This window comes from Megachile rotundata, chromosome 16 (assembly GCF_050947335.1).
Source record: "Megachile rotundata isolate GNS110a chromosome 16, iyMegRotu1, whole genome shotgun sequence".
Lineage (NCBI taxonomy): Eukaryota > Metazoa > Arthropoda > Insecta > Hymenoptera > Megachilidae > Megachile > Megachile rotundata.
This window is the reverse complement of record NC_134998.1, coordinates 4269417-4291546: the sequence shown is the minus strand read 5'-3', so window position 1 is coordinate 4291546 and position 22130 is coordinate 4269417. Positions and strand designations below refer to the sequence as shown.

At 29.3% G+C, this 22130-nt stretch overlaps 1 protein-coding gene across 3 annotated transcripts; it reads left to right on the top strand.

Moving 5' to 3' along the window:
* The first annotated feature begins 3 nt into the window (after nucleotides 1–3).
* Nucleotides 4–22005, top strand: LOC100883898 (sodium-independent sulfate anion transporter). 3 transcript variants are annotated; one of them, XM_003706204.3, is made up of 11 exons: nucleotides 4–1761; nucleotides 8517–8712; nucleotides 9976–10196; nucleotides 10971–11157; nucleotides 12214–12378; nucleotides 17196–17357; nucleotides 18927–19067; nucleotides 19920–20065; nucleotides 20558–20731; nucleotides 20978–21134; nucleotides 21480–22005. In XM_003706204.3, exons 1-11 carry the CDS (start codon nucleotides 1540–1542, stop codon nucleotides 21668–21670), a joined length of 1962 nt encoding a protein of 653 aa, XP_003706252.2. In that variant the 5' UTR covers nucleotides 4–1539; the 3' UTR covers nucleotides 21671–22005. The 3 variants fall into 3 exon arrangements, with proteins under 3 accessions (XP_003706252.2, XP_012147522.2, XP_012147523.2); XM_012292132.2 differs by lacking the exon at nucleotides 4–1761 and adding an exon at nucleotides 3629–3786; XM_012292133.2 differs by lacking the exon at nucleotides 4–1761 and adding an exon at nucleotides 3793–3945.
* The last annotated feature ends 125 nt before the right edge of the window (nucleotides 22006–22130 follow it).

The following is a 22130-nucleotide window of genomic DNA, read 5'->3' as shown; positions in this document are numbered from 1 at the left end:
TATATTGAAATCACCTTCATATGTTTGTAACAATAAAGCTAGTGTATATTACACTTGTAGGTTATGGTACTTAAGAGTTAATTACACTAATATTTCTATAGCTACACTAGTTATGGTTAGGTACATTGGTATCTTTGTAGATACATTATTTAAAGGTTAAGTATGCTAAAATATATGTGAATACACTAGTTAACTACTTAAAATTAAGTACACTATATAGGTTAAGTACAGTACAGTAGTTAAGTACACTTTATAGGTACACTAATTAAAGGTTATGTACACTAGTAGTTATGTGAACTAGTTAGAAATTATGATCAGTAATATACAAAACAGTAATATTCTAATTTGAAGATATAGTTGAGAAGACTCTTGTTATATTGCCAAAATACGTACTCCATGCAAGATAGATATAACTTAAGACAGATATAACAGATACTCAATAACTCAAGTGTTATAGCGAGTGATGACGTCTGTTTCTTTCACATAATTATCTTTAGACAAGCTTAACGTACTTGGCAATATACAAACAGAAATGACACTTGATTCAAAAATAAGACAAAATCATACAATAAACACACTTCAGTTCTGATTCTATTTTTGAGGAAAATCTTCAATTCTCACTGGCGTGTGTACATTTTATACCCAGTACAATGACCATATATGGTATTGTTTGATAACTTCCCGTTATTGGGGCTGTGGAGAAAATTGAATGTCGCTGCATTTCTTCACAACTCTAATTATAAGTAATTGTCTAAGTATCCTTAAGAGACAATTATACGCTGACAGTTATTTGGCGGACAGTTATCGAGCGATTACTTATGCAGACATGTGTCCATGTTTACAATGACGTACACCAATCTTGAAATACACTTTTAGATATTTTTTGCAGTATTCTCGCGCAGAAATAAGTGGAAATTGCAGAATAAATATTTGTTTACTCGAATATTTCGTAGAGGGAGAAGTTCGTCGTTGAAACAAAAGGTAGCCGTTATCAATTGCGAATGCACGACGGAGGTGGCAGTATCGTAATCCGTGTGGCAAATTTGTTAAGCGCAATAAGACATTGGCAGTGAACCGTTTGTCCTCGATTGTTCGGGTGTCTCCAGCAAACGTAGGCGCGCGATTCAAATCAGCCAGCGGCCGCGTGTCAATTCGGAATGTCTGAAGTTAAACATAGAGCGACGCTATAGTAGAAAATCTAGGATTGGTCCCAAGGTTTCTTGTTTCGTGTTTGTCGAAATATCGCGGGGCGAACTTGCCCAAATAATTAATCATAGAATCAAGTGATCCGGCACTCTCTCGCCGGCGCCAAATGTTTACCCGCAGCTTTATCGGAAAACAAATGATAACGATATGGAAGCTGTGAAACTATACTGATGGAAAGGTAGATCGACGTTTATGTTTGCGGTCGATGGACATAGTGCTGCTACGCGTGCATGTCAGTGCGTAACAAACTTCTCGACAGCCGATGTCCCTTTTTTTTCTATCGTTTCGACTTTAAACGATAGCCGATCAAGTGATTGCGAATAGATTCGAACGATGTCTGTGCTCGAGAAGGAAGTGGTCTCTGGAATGGAGGAGCACAAAGACAGAAAGGACAAATCGAACTGTTCTTTTACTAACTACGTTATAATAGCGAACTGGTTACCGAAATACTCTCGTTTCGATGCGGTTTCGGATCTAGTGGCTGGTTTCTCCCTAGGATTAACCCTGATCCCGCAGAGCATCGCGTACGCCGCGCTCGCGGGCTTAACGGCACAGGTACTCCATTTTCTTTCCTAACATTGAACTAAGATGATCAATTTTTTTTTGGAAATTATGGTACTCAAGTTATGGTACTCAACTAAATTATGTACTCAAGAATATATTTTATAATTTGTTTAAAGAGGTGGTTGTTTTTGTTAAATTATGTCTGGTATATTTTTAAGCGCGGTGATAAAAGTTAGACAGATACTGAGAATATGAATGATATAATATGGACATCATTCATGAGAGGATGTTTATACAAATGATAATTATTCCTTATTTGATTTTCAGATATGTATTGTTATATTGTGATTTAGATTTACTTATAATTACTTTCAGATATCTGGTTATTAAGTAGGGTTTAGTGTGTGTGTGTGTGTGTGGACCGAGATTCTAGGTTTAATACTAGTGTGAGCGTATTATGCTAGAAGTGATCAAATTGGGTTTTGGAAATTGTGAAATTTGGGAGCTGGAGGGTGGAAATGGAGGATTTTGAAAATTTGGGAATTTGAGAATTTGGAGAGTTGGAAATTTTGGGATTTGGGGATTTGGTAATTTTGGAATTTGGGGATTTAGAGATTTGGAGATTTGGAAATTTAGTAATTTTGGAATTTGGGGATTTGGGTATTTGGGGATCGGGAGATTTGGAGATTTGTGGATTTGGGGATTTGTAGATTTGGAAATTCAAGGATTTTGAAAATTGAAAAACTTGCAAATTTTGGGTTTTGGAAATTGGGAGACTTGGAAATTTGGGGATTTAGGGTTCGGTGATTTGAGGATTTGGGGATTGGGACATTGGGAGATTTGGAAATTGAGCAATTTTGGAATTTGGGGATTTGGAGATTGGGAGAATTGGAAATTTTTGGATTTGGGGATTTGAGAATCGAGAAATTTGTGTTTTGGGATTTGGGGATTTAGAGATCTTTCGATTTGGAAATTTGGAGATTTAAAGCCTGGGTAATTTCGATATTTAGGAAATTTTTGAATTTGCTAGATTAACAGTGAAATATTTGGAAATTTGAATATAGGGGATTTGAGAATTTGGAATTTGAAAACAAGCAATTTAGAAATTTGGAAATTTAGGTATTTGAAAATTCAGGAACTTTGAAATTTTAGAATTTAGGAATTTGGGAATTTGTGAATTTGGAAGTTTAAGAATTGTAAAATTTAGGAATCTAGAAATTCACATATTTAGTAACTGTGGACTGTGAGGATTTTACTTGAGATTTAAAAAAATTTGGAAATTTGAAAAATTAAGCATTCTGAAAATTTAGAGATTTACTAACTCAAAAATTGCAGAATATAGTGATTTATAGTTTAGAATTTAAAAAATTGTGTGATTTTACAATTTGAGAGTTCAGAAATTTGGGAATTTTGAAAATTTGAATTCTGAAATTTAAATTTTGAAAATTGAAGTTAGAATTTTGAAATTTAAAAATTGAATTAAACTGTTTGGTTCCTAATGAATTTTGATCCTCATGCTCCTAAACAAATCAACTGATAAATTTGCTAAACCAACATCATAAATAGTTCAGTAAAAATAAAATCACGCGACATTGTCTTTCCTCTTAAGAAAATGAATACATATCTTCTCTTACAGAAAATAATGCACCCCTTATTTTCTGTTTTACCCTCTCAACTTAATGAACTAACTAAACTAACTTAAAATTAACCTTATTGTATAAATTTCCTTGAGCCTTTGACAACTCCTTGTCTTCCGATTACTATGTCACATGTTTTTATTACGTTCTAAATACGAATGTCCCCTAATGGGGAAAATAACTCCAATAGAGTCCAATTTATTCAACTCGTGAATAACATAGTGAATTACTCTGGCGATGGTGAAATTACTGTTTTGATCGTTACGTCGACACTAGAGTGAAGACATGTGTTCCAGCGCGAAATGGACATTTCTTGTTTGGACCACTTTACTTGTTACAAATTCACTATAAATTGGCTCTGCTACACTGAAGACTTCAAAATTAATTATTATAGTAACCTCCGGATTAATAGTCGACAAATAATTTAAAATAACAAAAGGTGTGCAAGAATTGAGAAAAGCTAGAAAGTAAAAGTTTCTTCCTTCAATTTTTGTAACTGTTATTAAAAATTTGAAAAATTGAATATTATTTGTTACGACAAAAAATGTGTGTAATGATTCAATAGTTTATTTTCAACTTTTATTTTATCTTCTGAGAGGTAGGCAGTAATAGACTTTCATTTACTTGCATGACGAGTCGCTTATGTAATTCAAAATGGCGGGAGCAGCATGGTTAGGTTCTCGTGGAATTTTATTGTTAAATTTTATTTTATTGTATGTTTCTTCCAAACATTGCAAATGTGTGCCTTAGGTATATTTTGTTGATCGTATAAATATTATTAATTTGTAGTGGAATTTGAATTAGTTAATTAGCAATTAATGCATGGTTACGTTCTCGAGGATCTTTATTGTTAAATTTTATTTTATTGTATGTAGTATTTCTTTCAAATATTGTAAATGTGTGTGTTAGGTATATTTTGTTGGTAGTATTAATATTATTAATTTGTGATGAAATTTGAAATAATTAGCAATTAATGCATGGTTACGTTCTCGAGAATCTTTATTGTTAAATTTTATTATATTATATTTTATTTTATTGTATTTTTCTTTCAAACATTGTAAATGAGTGTCTTAGGTATATTTTGTTGATAGTATGAATACTATTAATTTGCGGTGGAATCTGAAATAATTAATAATTCTTAACTAATGTTTCCTTCATAATTAAATTTCTTGTAATGGAGAATTAAATTGTGAGTATTAATTGCATGACTTGTAATTGAACATAAGTTGAAATGTAAACGAATAAGAATATCAGTAAATATTTAATTTTTTGGTTAAATTAGTAATTTCGCAAGATTAATTAATTACAAAAATTTATTCTTCAATTCCATTTTGTACAATTAAAAGTTGCAATATATTTTTTACTTGATCTTTCTCGTTACAGTATAAAATAATCATATTTTTCTTCTCACTTAAAAAATGTCTATTTAATAATTATATTTACTTAATATAATATAGATGCTTAATACTTAATACTTAAATACTTTATACTTAGTATTACTTTATACTTAATACTCAATACTCAATACTCAATATTCAATACTCAATACTCAATACTCAATACTCAATACTCAATTCTCAATACTTAATACTTAATACTTAATACTCAATACTTAATACTTAATGCTTAATACTTAATACTCAATACTCAATACCAAATACTTAAATATTTGATACTTAATACTCAATACTCAATACTTAATACTTAAATATTTGATACTCAATACTTAATACTCAATACTTAATACTTAATACTTAAATATTTTATACTCAATACTCAATACTCAATACTTAATGCTTAAATTCTTGATACTTAATACTTAATAATTATAGTCAGACAAAATTGTTGAATTAACTATAACTTATTAATTACTACAAAAAAATCAAAATGAGTCATAAGTTTTGAGCCATAAAAATCAATTTGCAAAGATTGATTTCACAATAATATTTAGGTCTGCTTCCAACACAAAATTTACAAATGAATAAATATACCAAAGATGCTCATTTAATAATATTTAATTAACTAATGAAGTGGAAGTGTTTACCCCATTCATTTTCGAGTAATAAATAACGTGTTAATTGGCACCTCCCAGACTGATCACGAGGAAAGTTTTGTTTTGATAAGGAAACAAAATGATGTTCATCAACCATGTGATAATTCATATATTCTTGTCCAAACATTTTTAGCTGATCACGGGTTTACTACTATTTATACCTGCATACGATGATTTCAGTGAATGTAGAGTTTTCTTGTGAATTTGCAGAGATTCAGTTTTACGGTTTTTTGTGGTCAGAAGTTGAAAATTGTGAATTTAGAAATTTGGGGTTTTGGAAATTTAGAAATTTGAGAAATTAGGTATTTGATATTTTAACAGTTTGGGAATTTAGGATTTTGAGAATTTAGGAATTTGAGAATTTAGGAATTTGAGAATTTAGGAATTTGAGAATTTAGGAATTTGAGAATTTAGGAATTTGAGAATTTAGGAATTTGAGAATTTAGGAATTTAAAGATTTGGGAATTTGAGACTTTGAAAAAACTGAGATTTTTGGAATTTGAGAGTTGTGGAATTTAAGAATTTTGGAATTTCTGAATATTTGAGTTTGAGTATTTGGGAATTTAAGAATTTGGAGATTTGGAGATTTGGAGATTTGGAAATTTGGAAATTTGGAAATTTAGAAATTTAGAAATTTAGAAATTTAGAAATTTAGAAATTTAGAAATGTAGAAATCTTTAAACTTAGAAGTTTCATAAATTGAATACGAAAATTTGAATATCTGCTAATTTATAAACTTGAAAATTAGAGACTTATAAATTTATAACTAGCAATTTGACGATTTAACAATTTAAAATTTTTCCAAGTTTGATAGTTTGTTACATTAACTCGAAAAGTTTAATACCTTCACAATTGAAGAATTAAAATATTTGCAAATTAAAATTTTTAATAATGTAAAAATGTCCAAATCTACAGTAATCTACTTCCCCCATAAATTAACACTTTTTCTAATAATTATATTCCCATCCTAAAAAAAGAACCAAAATTGTCTATTATCTTCGTAAAACTCAAAATATCATTGTAGACAGAAGATTACCAAATTTAAGTGGATTTGGAAAATTTTATTATAATTTGCCCCAGACAGATAAAAAAATAAATCGTACTTTTATTAACGAGCATACTTTTAATTCATTGAAAGTGATTTCTTCGAGATAAGATAAGAAATATTATATTGACAATTACATATTCGCACATTGAACTATATCTTGCGGATAGCAATCTGATACAATGCAATAAACAATTCGTAATCAATCATCTCGCATCGATATTTCCTATCTGTTACGTTCTCATTCTTTCTTATTTCAGTCTGCGATCAATTTCCGCAGAATTACGTTATCTAAAATTCTAAGACTGTTCTCCTTATATTCGCAATCTGTCTTAAGTGCCAAAATACACAGATTTTTCCATTTATTGCATACAGAAGCAAACACGTGTAATTCTGTTTGAGGTCGTGAGATATAAATAATGAAATAACGCAGTTGTAAAAAGTATAATTATAGTCGAGATGATTTACTATAAAAAATAGTTCAAACGTCGCCTTAGATCGTGGTTAAGCACGAATCTCCTTTGAAGCTACGACTAATTTATAGTAAGACACTTTAAAAGTATTTGACTTTTTGGAATTGTTATCGTGTCATCAATGTTTCGTTGCGTGTTTACAAACACTAAAAATGAAGATATGTTGACTGCATGACTGGCAGTATTTTTCCCTGATCTATTAGTTCACCCAAAACTTTGTGTCATTCTTGATATCTACGATTAGGACGCAATTCGGAGAATGACTACAACGAAACGTAATCACTGTGTTCAGATCTGAATCTTCACTCGAAAGTATTAAAATTTCAAAGTTTCCTAACATTTTTGTTTGATGATTAGAACATTTGAGGGTTTGTTTATTCGTGAATTTGGAATTTTGGAAATATGGAAGGGTGTAAATGTCCAGATTCATGAATTTCATAATATTTAAATTTTTTATTTCTCAAATTCTCAAATACTCAAGCTTTCAAATTCCAAAATTCGAAAATTTGAAAATTGTCAAATTCCAAAACTCTCAAATTCCAAAATGCTCAAATTCCAAAACTCTCAAATTCCAAGATTCTCAAATTCCAAGACTCTCAAATTCCATGATTCTCAAATTCCAAAACTCTCAAATTCTAAACTGCTCAAATTCCAAAACTCTCAAATTCCAAAATTTTCAAATTCCAAGACTCTCAAATTCCAAGATTCTCAAATTCCAAGATTCTCAAATTCCAAGACTCTCAAATTCCAAGATTCTCAAATTCCAAAACTCTCAAATTCTAAACTGCTCAAATTCCAAAACTCTCAAATTCCAAAATTTTCAAATTCCAAGACTCTCAAATTCCAAGACTCTCAAATTCCAAGACTCTCAAATTCCAAGACTCTCAAATTCCAAGACTCTCAAATCCCAAGATTCTCAAATTCCAAGACTCTCAAATCCCAAGATTCTCAAATTCCAAAACTCTCAAATTCCAAAATTCTCAAATTTCAAAACTCTCAAATTCCAATACTCTCAAATTCCGAAATGTTCAAATTCCAAAATGCTCAAATTCCAAAACTCTCAAATTCCAAGATTCTCAAATTCCAAGACTCTCAAATTCCAAGACTCTCAAATTCCAAAACTCTCAAATTCCAAAACTCTCAAATTCCAAGATTCTCAAATTCCAAGACTCTCAAATTCCAAGACTCTCAAATTCCAAAACTCTCAAATTCTAAAATGCTCAAATTCCAAAACTCTCAAATTCCAAAATTTTCAAATTCCAAGACTCTCAAATTCCAAGACTCTCAAATCACAAGATTCTCAAATTCCAAGACTCTCAAATTCCAAGATTCTTAAATTCCAAAACTCTCAAATTCCAAAATTCTCAAATTTCAAAACTCTCAAATTCCAATACTCTCAAATTCCAAAATGCTCAAATTCCAAATTCCCAAATTCCCAAACTTCTAAATTTCTAAATCCTCAAATTTGCAAATTCCCAAGACACTCTCAGTCTCCAAATTTCCAATTTTCCAAATAACCAACCCCACCTATATTCACAATACTCAAATTCTCCAACCTCTCACCCTGAAATTCTCAATCATTCCCCATTTTGTTACAGTACGGTCTCTACACATGTTTAATGGGCGGCTTTGTATACCTATTTTTCGGGACCATCAAAGAAGTATCAATTGGACCATCATCGTTGATGTCACTCCTAACTTTGGAGTACACTAGAAACTTACCAGTGGACTTTGTCGTGCTCTTCAGCTTTCTTGCAGGATGCGTGGAATTGCTCATGGGCGTATTGCGTTTAGGCTCGTATTTAAACAATCATTCTCTTCAATAATAATCTTAATACCTTATGAACCTTCTATTAATAGAACTTGTGTAAGCAGTTCATGTCAACAGAAGGATTAATTAATATTATTACGTTAAGAGCTTAAAAGAGATTACATTTAGAATGTAAGAATACATTTTTCGTTTTTTATCTGCTGTGATTATGATTGTTAAATAAGGTGTTAAGATTTGTTTATTTTATTTTAGTAATTCCTACTGTTTTTAGTTTGTTTGATATAATTCATTCAGCTTTTAATTTATTACATAAGTTTTTTTATTAATTTTTTATTTTTTTATTTTATTATTTATTTTTTTTGTATTAATATGAAATTTAATCTGTTACATTTATTAGCTTGCAATATAACTGTTTTTAATTTATTTAACGTAGATTTCGATCGGAGTCACAAGATAGTTAAGTTTAAGTTGACGCCATTTTGCAGCGAAATCTACCGCGAAATTCAATTTGAGGAAAATGGTATTTTTCAGTAACTTTAGTTCTGAATGGTATTTTAGAAGATAGTTGTATTTATTTTACTTTTCACATATTACGCATTAGTCATTTATTATCAAAACTTTTCATAATAAATTTTCTTTCTGCACTCTCATATTGGAAATCAGCAAATCATTTGATATGTTATGATTTTAAGTTATGATTAAATACAAGGTTGATCTTATACGTAGATTGCAGAGTTTTTGTTATTGATAAAATCACTGATCTGATTTAACAGCTATTATTTTTTTTTAATATTTATATTGACTTAACGAAATTTCTTTTTTTTTCACCCTCTAAATATTTAACACATAATTTAAAAAATTTTTTTAAAGTGGAGCTAAAAAATTTAAGTTGAAGAGGTCATTCAAAGCAATTTGGAAGTTTATTAAACAAAATTTTGTAATAATTTTTGCATTCGTTTAAAAGTATTTATTAATAGTTGTTTATTATTTGTATAAACTTGTATTATACGTATTAATTATAAATGTTTGTTATATAATTATACTTATTATTTATATTTATTATACAATTTTCTACTATTATTTATGTTTTGTTACTAATTTAATTGTTTCTATTATTATTCATTATTTGTATATCTTATACCTCTTAAACTATTATTCACAAATTAAATTTCGCACCTCAGTACAAAATGGCGGCAACATTCAAAATGGGTACCATAGCAACTCTGATTAAATCTACTTAATACTATTTCCTCCTAATAATGTTAATAACGAAATTGATTACACAGGATTTTTAGTAGACTTCATATCGATGCCTGTCACATCGAGTTTCACTTCAGCAACCTCCATTATTATAATCGTCTCACAAGTGCCAGGATTATTAGGAATAAGAGTGAAAGCACACACCGCTGCCGACAATATTAGTAAAATAGTTCAGAATATTCAAAATATTCGAATACCGGATCTCATTCTTGGAGTTTGCAGCATTGCATTTCTTCTGTTTTTCAGAGTAGGTTTGCCAAATAATTTATGCATTGTGTTATGAAAATAACCGAGGTCTCTGAGAGGTATAAATGTTGGGAAAAATTTGTGGATATTTTGATAATGAAAATAGGATGAGTATAGTTGTCTTACAATTTTCATGTTTATTTAACAAGCTTTTATATTTGTCTAATAAATTTTTATATTCATCTGAGCAATTTTTATATTTATTTGATTAAGTTTTATATTTATTTAACAAGTTTTTGTATTCATCTAACAAGCTTTTACATTTATCTAACAAATTTTTATCTTTATCTAACAAGCTTTTATATTTACTTAAAAAGCTTTTATAATTATTTAACAAACTTTTATGTTTATCTAACAAATTTTTATATTTATCTGATTAAGTTTTATATTTATCTAACAAGTTTTTGTATTCATCTAACAAGCTTTTACATTTATCTAACAAATTTTTATTTTTATCTATCAAGCTTTTATATTTATTTAACAAACTTTTATGTTTATCTAACAAATTTTACTATTTATCTGATTAAGTTTTATATTTATCTAACAAGATTTTGTATTCATCTAACAAGCTTTTACATATATCTAACAAATCTTTATTTTTATCTATCAAGTTTTTATATTTATCTGAAAAGCTTAAATATTTATTTAACAAACAATTATGTCTATTTAACAAACTTTTAAATTTACCCACCAAATTTTTTCATTAACTTTTCATGTAATTAAGATACTAATTTGTCCAACAACAGCATGTAATAATAAGCAATTTTTAATGCAGAAAATGAAAGACTTCGATTGTGCTTTTCTGGATAGCAAGAATGATACAAAGGCACATAATAAAAAGAAAATTGTAAAAAAGATATTATGGTTCCTCTCTATTTGTCGTAATGCACTAGTAATACTAATAACTGCCATAATATCATTTTATTTGGAGAAATCTGGACCAGCACCTTTTATTCTCTCAGGTTTTTATGATTTTATTTTTTACTCAGGGCCGGCATTCTTTTGAAGGAGACCTTGATACAAAATTAATATCTTTTGGGGAAGTTTAAATTAATTACATATGAAAAAATTGTATATTTTTTAGTAAAACAGAAAGACTGTTATGTAATTTTTTAATTTTCAATTAAAATTATTTAACAGTATTTAAATTTAAAAAAATTTTTAATATTTTGACAATATTTCAATTTTAAAAGATTTTTAATATTTTGACAATATTTCAATTTTAACTGATTTTTAATATTTTGACAATACTTCAATTTGTAATATTTTAACTTTTTGTTATTTTTATGGTGCTTTAATTTAAAATACTTTGATAATATCTTAATTTGTAATATTTTAACAATTTTGTAATTCGCAATTTTTTAACGATGTTTAAATTTGTAATCTTTTCACAATATCATAATTCATAATAACTGAACTTACTTTAGCTTAAAATATTTTAATAAAATCTTAATTTGTGATATCCTAACAATCTTTTAATTTGTAATACTTTAACAATATTACAAGGTTATATTATCTCAATAATACTTTAACTTAAAATACTTTCACAATATCTTAATTTTCCATATTTTAACAATATCTTGATTTTACAATATCTATGATTTTAACAATATCTCAAATTATAATTTCTTAAGAATATTATAACATTACTGTGACATCTTAATAAAACTTCAACTCAAAATACTTAAACATCTCAATTTGCAATATTTTAACAATTTTTTAATTCATAATATTTCACCAATATTTTAACTAGTATTTCAACAAAATATCAAAGAAAACAGAAAATAAAGTACAGAAACCAAACAAATATTTAAAACATGACTTTCTAAAAATATATCGATAATATTTTTTAATTCCATCTTTCTTCTTTCCATTATTTATTTTATATTTTATCAAGGTTCCTACGCAACTGAAGGGGTGCCTATCCGTTGCACCCTTTCTATAGCCGGCCCTGTTTTCATCAGATTACATAACAACATTCTATAAACACGTACTCATTAATTTATTATGATCTCAAGGAAAGATTGAATCTGGACTTCCCAAGTTCTCGTTGCCTCCGTTTTCGTCCCAAATCGGGAATCAAACATACACATTCATGGATATGTGTTATCATTATGGGACAGGGATTATTATACTTCCTCTTGTATCGGTGTTGGCGAATGTAGCGATTGCTAAGTCTTTCGGTAAAAATGATAACTGATATCAAGGTAAACGACCCGTATTCAAAAGATCTTAATAAACACGTGAAATATATTTAGCTACTTGAATTGTGTAACATTTGCTAATCGTTTACTTTCGAGATAACAAACATTTTTGATTTTAATCACTTCCTCTCATTCTTTTTACTTTATTACTTGTTATTTGTCAATTTTTTAGTCCATTTTTGTAGTCATTTTTAGTCAAGCATCAATTTATATGTTCATTTAGTAGTATTTTTATTTATATGGATATGTATATATTTATAAATTTTGCACGTTTATTTACTTATAACTACTTTATTGTGTCATATTTATTTATTTGCAAAGTATTTCGAAAAATTGAATAGCTGTATGTTGTTCAAATATGAGATAACAAATTATTATTTAAAAACAATTTTTAAAGACCCAAAAACAATTTAAAAATATTTAAAAACAGTTTTAAAATATTAAATTGCAGTTTCAAAATTTTAGAAACAATTTTCATTTAAAATTGATAATTTTGTAAATTATATTTGCATGTTTATCAAACTTTGTCTTATATCAATTTTCAAATGTTTAAACTCAATTTTAAAATATTTAGAAACAATTTTCCCTTAAAATTGATAACTTTATAAATTATATTTGTATATTTATCAAACTTTGTCTTATATCAATTTTCAAATGTTTAAACATAATTTTAAAATATTTAGAAACAATTTTCATTTAAAATTGATAACATTGTAAATTATATTTGTATATTTACCAAACTTTGTCTTATATCAATTTTCAAATGTTTAAACACAATTTTAAAATATTTAAAAACAATTTTCATTTAAAATTGATAACTTTGTAAATTGCGTTTATTATTCATCAAACTTTGTCTTATATCAATTTTGAAATATTCAAACACAATTTCAAAATATTTAGAAACAATTTTCCCTTAAAATTGATAACTTTGTAAATTACATTTGTATATTTATCAAACTTTGTTCTATATCTATTTTGAAATACTTTAACACAATTTCATAATATTTAGAAACAATTTTCTTTTAAAATTGATAATTTCATAAATTGTGTCCTTCATTCATCAAACTTTGTCTTATATCAATTTTGAGGTTATTCAAATTACTAACAAAGATGCAATAAAATAAAATTATTTTTTATTTGACAAGAATGTACATGAAGTTACGAGATACTAATCTCCCAATTCTACGAAAATTTAATTTTCTACCATGAATTTTCGAAGTTTTCCTTGTTTAAAATATCTAAGAACGTTTCCTCGAAGTAGTAACAGTCTACAACAATTTGGCCACGTGTTTCAACACAAGCCACGTGTTTCCTCAAGCCACGAACTAATATTAAGCTTCGCAATCGCTGGAAAATCACAGTCGTTTCAATCATTCTGAATCCGTGTAATGCCTCCTAAATTATGGGCGCCAAGTTTGTGTACAATAACTGAACAAACGCAGAAATCTTTCTTGAATGTAAAATACGTAAATGTCTGCTGAATGAGATATTTGTACCTAAATCGTCAAAAATTAGCATATACGATCGATATTTATTATTAATGTTTGCACACTGTATTTTTTGTAAACTATAATTTTGTAAATTTTGTTGACTATAATTCTGTAAATTTGGTAAATTATAATTTTGTAAATTTTGTTAACTATAATTCTGTAAATTTTGTAAATTATAATTTTGTAAAAATGGTAAACTATAATTTTGTAAAAATGGTAAACTATAATTTTGTAAATTTTGTAAACTATAAATTCTCTATTTAGAATTTTACACTCCTTAACTATTTAAATTCATTATTTAGGATTTGACACCCCATTTAACCATTAAAATTCACCTAAACTCATCATATTCAAATTTAAATGATTTTCCACTCATAATTATACTGTTTGCAATGTTGCACATTTACTGAATAGTAAAAAACGACAAAATATATCGTATGTTTTAAACATTTACGTAAGTGTCGATTCGAAAGGTGTAAATGTACAAAAATGTGCACTTAATATACGTAAATACTTGAACATGTGCATTTAAAATCTACAAATGTAAATTTAAAATTTTATACACATAAAAGAGTGTCCACAATGAGAAAATGTGCGAATACCTAAAAACGTACATTCAAAATGTACGAATCCCCAAAAACATACATTCGAAATGTGCGAATCCCCAAAAACGTGTATTTAAGATACACAAATATCGAAAAACGTGCATTTAAAACGTCCAAAGGTGTAAATACGAAAATGAATATTGGCAACACATTTGTCTACAAGCGTAAACGCATCTCAAAAAAGACTATCAGTAGCAATAGTCAGTTAAACAGTTAAAAATAGGAAACACATTAGACGATGCAGCAACCTAGACAATCAGACCTGGCATACAGGGTGTCTCACTTTAAACACTTCACAAAACGCAATATTTCATCCGAAAATTTTCATTCACCCGATTATCAACATATGTATCTACAGTTCTAATGTTGCTCATAAAAGGCCCACAAAATGCATCAAGGAAAAATGACTAATCGTTCACCGAATGCTAAACGATATACAGTGGGTCCAAAAAGTATTTGTACACCTAGTTTTTTTGCAATAACTTTATTTACATAAGTAACAAATACAAAAAAAATTGCTTCCATTAATAGCCTCCTATAAACAAAAATAATATGTACATTAAAAACTTTTAATAATATGTTATAAAAGAATAATACAATAAATATAAAAATTTGAGGGCCAAAAAAGTATTTGTACACTTACGGCTTCAGTAGAAAATTTCAAATTATTAATGGTTTAGATCCTAATTAATATTTTGTATGCATTCCTTTTGCATTTATAATGGCTTCTAGCCTTTTTGGCATAGATTCGACCAATTTTTTTGTAATTTCTTTAGATATTTTTGGCCACTCTTGTAAAATAATTCGTTGTAAATCTGTTTTATTTGATATCTTTCTTTTTCTTATTTCAATATTTAGTAGGTGCCATAAATTTTCTATAGGGTTAATGTCGGGAGACTGGGATGGTGTAATCAGTTGTTTTGGGACATTGTATAATAACCATTCCTTCGTTTTTTTAACTGTGTGCTTTGGGTCATTGTCTTGCTGAAAGTAGTAAGTCCTATTCAGACCCAATTTCTTTGCACTTTCGGGTAAATTATTACGCAATATGTCGATATATTTTTCGGCATTCATTGACTCCTCGATAAACGCAATGTTTCCAACACCATTGTACCCCATGCAGCCCCATAACATCACATTTCCTCCGCCGTGCTTAACGGTTGCGTGGATGTTCCTTTGCTGAAGTTCGGTATTGGGTTTTCGCCACACAAATTTCTTCCCATCTAAGCCAAAAATGTTAAATTTACATTCGTCTGAGAATATAACGCTTTTCCAAAATTCAATTGGTTTTTGTAGGTACGTTTTAGCGAATCCTAACCGTTTCTCCCTATTCACATTATTTATAAAGGGCTTTTTTCTAGCAGCTCTACCATATATTTCAGCGGAGTGCAAAATGTTTCGAATAGTTTGAGGACAAACATTCTTTCCTGATGTTGATGCGACATCATTGCATAAAGTTCGAGCACTAATAAATGGAAATTTTGTAACTTCTTTAATAACACTCCGACGTTCTCTATCTGTAAGTATTTTCGGCCGACCTGATCGTGGCCTATTGTCCGTACTTCCCGTTTCTTCATACTTCTTAACAATATATTGCACTGTTGTGAAGTTTAAATTTAGAGCTTTGCCAATTTTTCGGTAACTTTCCCCACCTTTCCGATGAAAAATCACACGATCTCGCAGCGATACAGATATTTCACTTTTCTTGCTTGCCATGGTTTCTCTACGTTGTTCACAGACGTACTAACGTCGTGAGAAGGTCGAAACCAATGTGTAAATAAACAAATGTTTACATTTTGATCAATGTCACGAGGGTATGTGCATTCTTTCAAAGTTTAGCAATAGAATTATAAGTGTACAAATACTTTTTTGGCCCTCAAATTTTTATATTTATTGTATTATTCTTTTATAACATATTATTAAAAGTTTTTAATGTACATATTATTTTTGTTTTTAGGAGGCTATTAATGGAAGCAATTTTTTTTGTATTTGTTACTTATGTAAATAAAGTTATTGCAAAAAAACTAGGTGTACAAATACTTTTTGGACCCACTGTAAAACGCAGGAATAATTTACAACGGTTCGAAGTAATCGTTCAAAAATCCCGCCATCGACTTCGATGCACTTTTTAACTCTATTCGATGGTGCGTGTAGCTCTTCCGGGGTCATCTTCGCGTTCTTTTACGAGGACAGCACTGTTCACAATGCGAGCGACCGATTCTCGTGTTTATTTTACTTTGTAAACTTCGCTTTTCATCCACGGACAAAAATCTGAAGGGTTCGGGACCTCGGTGGCCAACGAATGTTGGTTATATGGCCGTACACGTGCGTTGATAATCGGATACGTGTTTATATACAAATTTGTACTTGGTCCATACTGAAATGCGTAAATGTGAAACCTGAAGTGAAGCACCCTGTACACCTTAGACTACGAGTACCCCTTTGTGCTTAGTCTTTGGCTATTATAGTCTTTGACCAAATCTCTGCCCATTTGCTCAAATGTAGGTTCGAACCTACAGGTGTTGATAATCGAACGCGTGTTTATATAAAAATTTTGACTTGAAGTACTGCTGTTTAGTGTTCGTATTGAAACGTTCTATACACATATGTTCACATGTTTATTAACATATTTTGAATGCTGGGTCATAGTTTCGTAGCATTGACGTATCAATGAATCATTAACACGTGTCTGTAATTTTAGCTACCGGCAGTAACGTGAATGCGACCCAAGAAATGTTAACCTTGGGTTTGAGCAATATACTGGGAAGCTTTGTTTCAGCGATGCCAGCTGCAGGAGCATTCACCAGAAGCGCCGTGCTTTCTGCCAGCGGCGTGCGGACACCTATGAATGGCATATACGTCGGTAATACGCATTTTTGGTAACTTGGAAATTGGATTTGGAATATTTCTGGGTTGTACTTCCTTTGGAGTGATAAATAGACTGTTCTTAGAGTGCCAAATTTACGAATTTTTACGTTATCGAATTCCTACATCCTCAATACCGAGTCTTCAAATTTATAAATTCTCAGATCTCCAAATCTATAAACCTTCAAGTGTCCCGATCTCTATATCTACAAATCTGCAAATCTACAAATGTAAAAATCTCCAAATTTTCATATCTCCAAATCTGTAAACCTTGAAGTCTCTAAATCACTGTATCTACAAATCTACAAGTGTAAAAATCTCCAAATTTTCGTATCTCCAAATCTACAAATACTCAACTCTCCAACTCCTCAAATCTCCAAATCTCTAAACCTTCAAGTCTCCAAATCTTCACATCTCCAAATGTAAAAATCTTCAAGTTTTCGTATTTTCAAATCTACAAAGTTTGAAGACTCCAAAAATCTTCACCTCCAAATCTTCAAGTCTTCAAATCTTCAAATCTCCAAAACTCCAACTCTTCAAATCTCCAAATCCTCAAAGACTTTAACGCTTCAACTCTTCAACTCTTTAACTCCTCAAATCTCCAAGTCACCAAATCTCCAAATCTCCAAATCTCCAAATCTCCAAATCTCCAAATCTCCAAATCTCCAAATCTCCAAATCTCCAAATCTCCAAATCTCCAAATCTCCAAATCTCCAAATCTCCAAATCTCCAAATCTCCAAATCTCCAAATCTCCAAATCTCCAAATCTCCAAATCTCCAAATCTCCAAATCTCCAAATCTCCAAATCTCCAAATCTCCAAATCTCCAAATCTCCAAATCTCCAAATCTCCAAATCTCCAAATCTCCAAATCTCCAAATCTCCAAATCTCCAAATCTCCAAATCTCCAAATCTCCAAATCTCCAAATCTCCAAATCTCCAAATCTCCAAATCTCCAAATCTCCAAATCTCCAAATCTCCAAATCTCCAAATCTCCAAATCTCCAAATCTTCAAATCTCCAAGACTCCAACTCTTCAAATCTCCAAATCCTCAAAGTCTCCAAATCTCCAAGTCACCAAATCTCCAAATCTCCAAATCTCCAAATCTCCAAATCTCCAAATCTCCAAATCTCCAAATCTCCAAATCTCCAAATCTCCAAATCTCCAAATCTCCAAATCTCCAAATCTCCAAATCTCCAAATCTCCAAGTCACCAAATCTCCAAATCTCCAAATCTCCAAATCTCCAAATCTTCAAATCACCACAACCCCAAATTCCCAAATCCTAAAATTTCCAAAATAATCAAACTTTCCAAATTTCCGTTTAAATTTGAGAAAAACCTGGGAACCTTTTGAAATATTTGAAAATTCATGCTTCACCGTAGAAGAATCCAAAGATTGCAAACTCCAATTTTTGCTATATCATACATTACATATATTGCGTACACATAACATACATTGTGTTAAACGTTCGTCTATTTACTTAAATAATATATTGAATATTCGTACAATTTATACAATTGCTGAGCTTCACTCAAGATAGTTTGTGTAAAAGGTTTTTCATGTTACAGGAACAATGAGTTTATTAGCGTTAAGTTTCTTGACGCCATACTTTTATTACATCCCACGCGCAACGCTTTCGGCAGTATTAATAAGCGCAGTAGTGTTCATTATTGACTTAAAAATAATACGATTACTCTGGAAAGGATGCAGTAAGTGTTACACTTTTTGCGTTCGATGTACAATAAAAGTCTTGCTATAAGCGAAAAAATTTGTGTTACTATAAAAAAAAACCTCAAGAAGTTCATAAGTTGAAAAATATAATGAAATGCAATTTCGAGCTTGTCAGTAAAACATCAACGCAAGTATAACTTTCGGTTTTTTGTTATAAAACTTTTACCAATAGATTTTGGACATTTTTCTGACTAAAATGGGGGCAAATAGATTATAATTTTCACTGTATTTACTGGTTTAATACATAAGTTTCGAAAACAGAAGGATAACAAAAAGAGTCTATATTGTAAAAAGTACCAATTGTTAATACCAGTTTTTTTTTCGATATAACTTTTCCTAAGATATTCCTGACATTTTCCTGATTAAAACGAGACCAAACACGACATAATTCGGTACAGATTTACTTGCGATAACTTATTAGAGTAAAGTCCCCGATATAAGTGAAATGCTTGAAGTTACAAGCTTGAAGTAAATACGTTCCTAAATACATCGTGTTTGGTCTCATTTTAATCAGGAAAATGTCGTAAATATGTTGAAGAAAGTTTCATAAGAAAATTAAAAAATAAAAGAATTGTATTCATATTATATTTAATTATTGTTTTATTTTGTTTATGTTGATATGCTACTGTCTTACGTTCGATTAAGACATTTTCCATCATGTTTCTACATTTAATTTCAATGAATAGGAACTACACGATATAAGTGAGACAGACTCGAAAGATTCGCTTATATCGAGGTTTTGCTGTATTTCTACCTAGTATTTCAACTAGTCACATGTACACTGTGTACATGTGTGAACTGATTGATAAAAAAAAACATTTTAATTACAGAAAGAGACGCTGTTGCAGCAATAGTTACGTTCTTAGTTTGTATAGTTGGTGGTGTCGAATTAGGACTTTTAGTCGGTGCTCTCTTTAATTTAATCTTTTTCCTTCGACCATCAGCGAGACCGAAAATTGAGATGATTCAGTACAAGGTAACAGGTAGTGTTTTTACACGATATAATAATAAATAATCGTAACATTAACAAACAACGTAAAATTATCATTCTTCTTCGTTCTCTTTTGTGTTCGTTGTACAATGGTACCTCTTCAGTTTTACAATCTTCTTTTTATTTTCACAATGCCGTTCCACTTTTTACTTTTACAGTATTCCTTCTATTTCTATTTTTATTGTATTCTCTTTATTTTTATTTTTACAGTACTCTTTCAATTTTTACTTTTATAGTAATCTTTCTGTTTTTTATTTTCATTGTATTCCTTTTATTTTTATTTTTATAGTACTCTTTTTATTTTTGTACTCTTACAATATTCTTTCTATTCTTATTTTTACTGTGTTCTTTTTATTAATTTTTATTTTTGCAGATTAATTTAGGTAACAATTTTTGAAATCAATTTTATCTTTCCGTAAAGATTCCGAGGTTTTTATTGTACGCAATATATTATAATTTTTACTTTTTATTTTTTAGGCAGAATTTGGGAACAAATATATAATACTTAAGCCAGATACCGGGTTATTTTACCCCGCTACAAATTATTTCTGTAATAAAATAACAGAGATAATTAGGAAAAATGACGAAAATAATGTTGCATTTATAATTGACTGTGAAAGAATTCGAAACATTGACTATACAGCAATAAAGGTATTTAGTATTTTTTTTAAATTATTTAGAATATTCAATGTAATTAATCATGCTTAGGAAAAATGCAATATAGAAAAATGTATTTGAGAAACATTCTAACATTTTTCACTTATACAAAACTTTATTTCGTACAGTGACTATTTATTCAATATTTTAATATTTTTATACAGAATTCTTTCTCCACATTTTTATTTTCCCTAACAAATATTTTATTATAAAAGATAATTACGTTTATATTAATTTCAGAGTATCGAGTTATTACTAGCAGGTATAAATGCTGAAAAGAGAAAGCTATGGTTCCTACACGTCAATTCAAAGTTGTACGAAAGCATTCAAGTATTTGCTAACACGAAGTACTTTTACTTCATTGAGGAAGAAGACAGAATATCCTCCATCTTTTATGGTATGACATTAAAACCAATATTTTTATTCATTGACTATCGTAGATTATTATTAGAAAAATATACAGTGTATTTTATATTATAATTTCTTTTATGTATATAATTAGTTCTGGTATTTTTTCTATTAAAAAATAATGGAGTCTTTGTGGTAACAGCGCCATCTACCTTTGAGTAGAGACACTAAAATCCTAAATTCAACAGATTTGTTTTTATCATAATTCTTCAGAGTTAATTTACATATATTAATTTTATCGTTCAATTTATATTTTCTGAATAAATTCTTCAATTTGTCCATAATATTTTTTTAAATTTTCAAAAAAATATTATTGATAATACATATTTTTCAGATGGTATTCTTATCAGTAACAAAGAAGAGGCAAAAGAGAAACTTCTAGAAAACATGACAGAGGGTGTCACCTTCACATGCATTAACGACAACCAAAACAACACAGAAGTCTGCAATTGTACGTCGAAATCGGAAGACGTTGCAGAAGCAGTCGAATTAGTCTCACGCTCTTCAGAGACGAAAGAAAAATGAAATAATAATGAATACTGATTGGTGAAAATTAACGAAAGTTGCTGTGTCAGAACCATAAACAGTTGAACGTGGGCGAACGAGAGAAATGACGAGTAAACGCTGTTGATAAAGAACGTTGGATTGTCAAGTATTCAAGACAACAAAGCTATAAAATTTAAACATTGCATTGAAGTTTAAAAGACCAAGAACTGAAATCTCCATTCCATATTAGTTTGTAATATTATTTTTACTTGGCGAAACTTTGAAAAAGCGATATTAAACAAATTTGGTAAATAAGCTCTTTTTTGAGAAAGAATATATCTGTGAGAATGCTTCTTGGTGATTTGAAAATAAAATTTGTGTTAATAATTCGTCATTCCCTATATTACCGACGAGATACAGTATAAAAAATTGCCGGCCATATAGCGATGAAGGGTAGGAACTAATGGCGCCAAATTTGAAATAATAACAAACGGGAAAT

Excerpts from the sequence above, each read along its gene's own strand:
- LOC100883898 (XM_003706204.3), top strand. The coding sequence starts at position 1,540 with ATGTCTGTGCTCGAGAAGGAAGTGGTCTCTGGAATGGAGGAGCACAAA. Across the intron at positions 11,158-12,213 it reads AGCACCTTTTATTCTCTCAG|GAAAGATTGAATCTGGACTT; the intron begins GTTTTTATGATT and ends TATGATCTCAAG. Across the intron at positions 21,135-21,479 it reads AATATCCTCCATCTTTTATG|ATGGTATTCTTATCAGTAAC; the intron begins GTATGACATTAA and ends CATATTTTTCAG.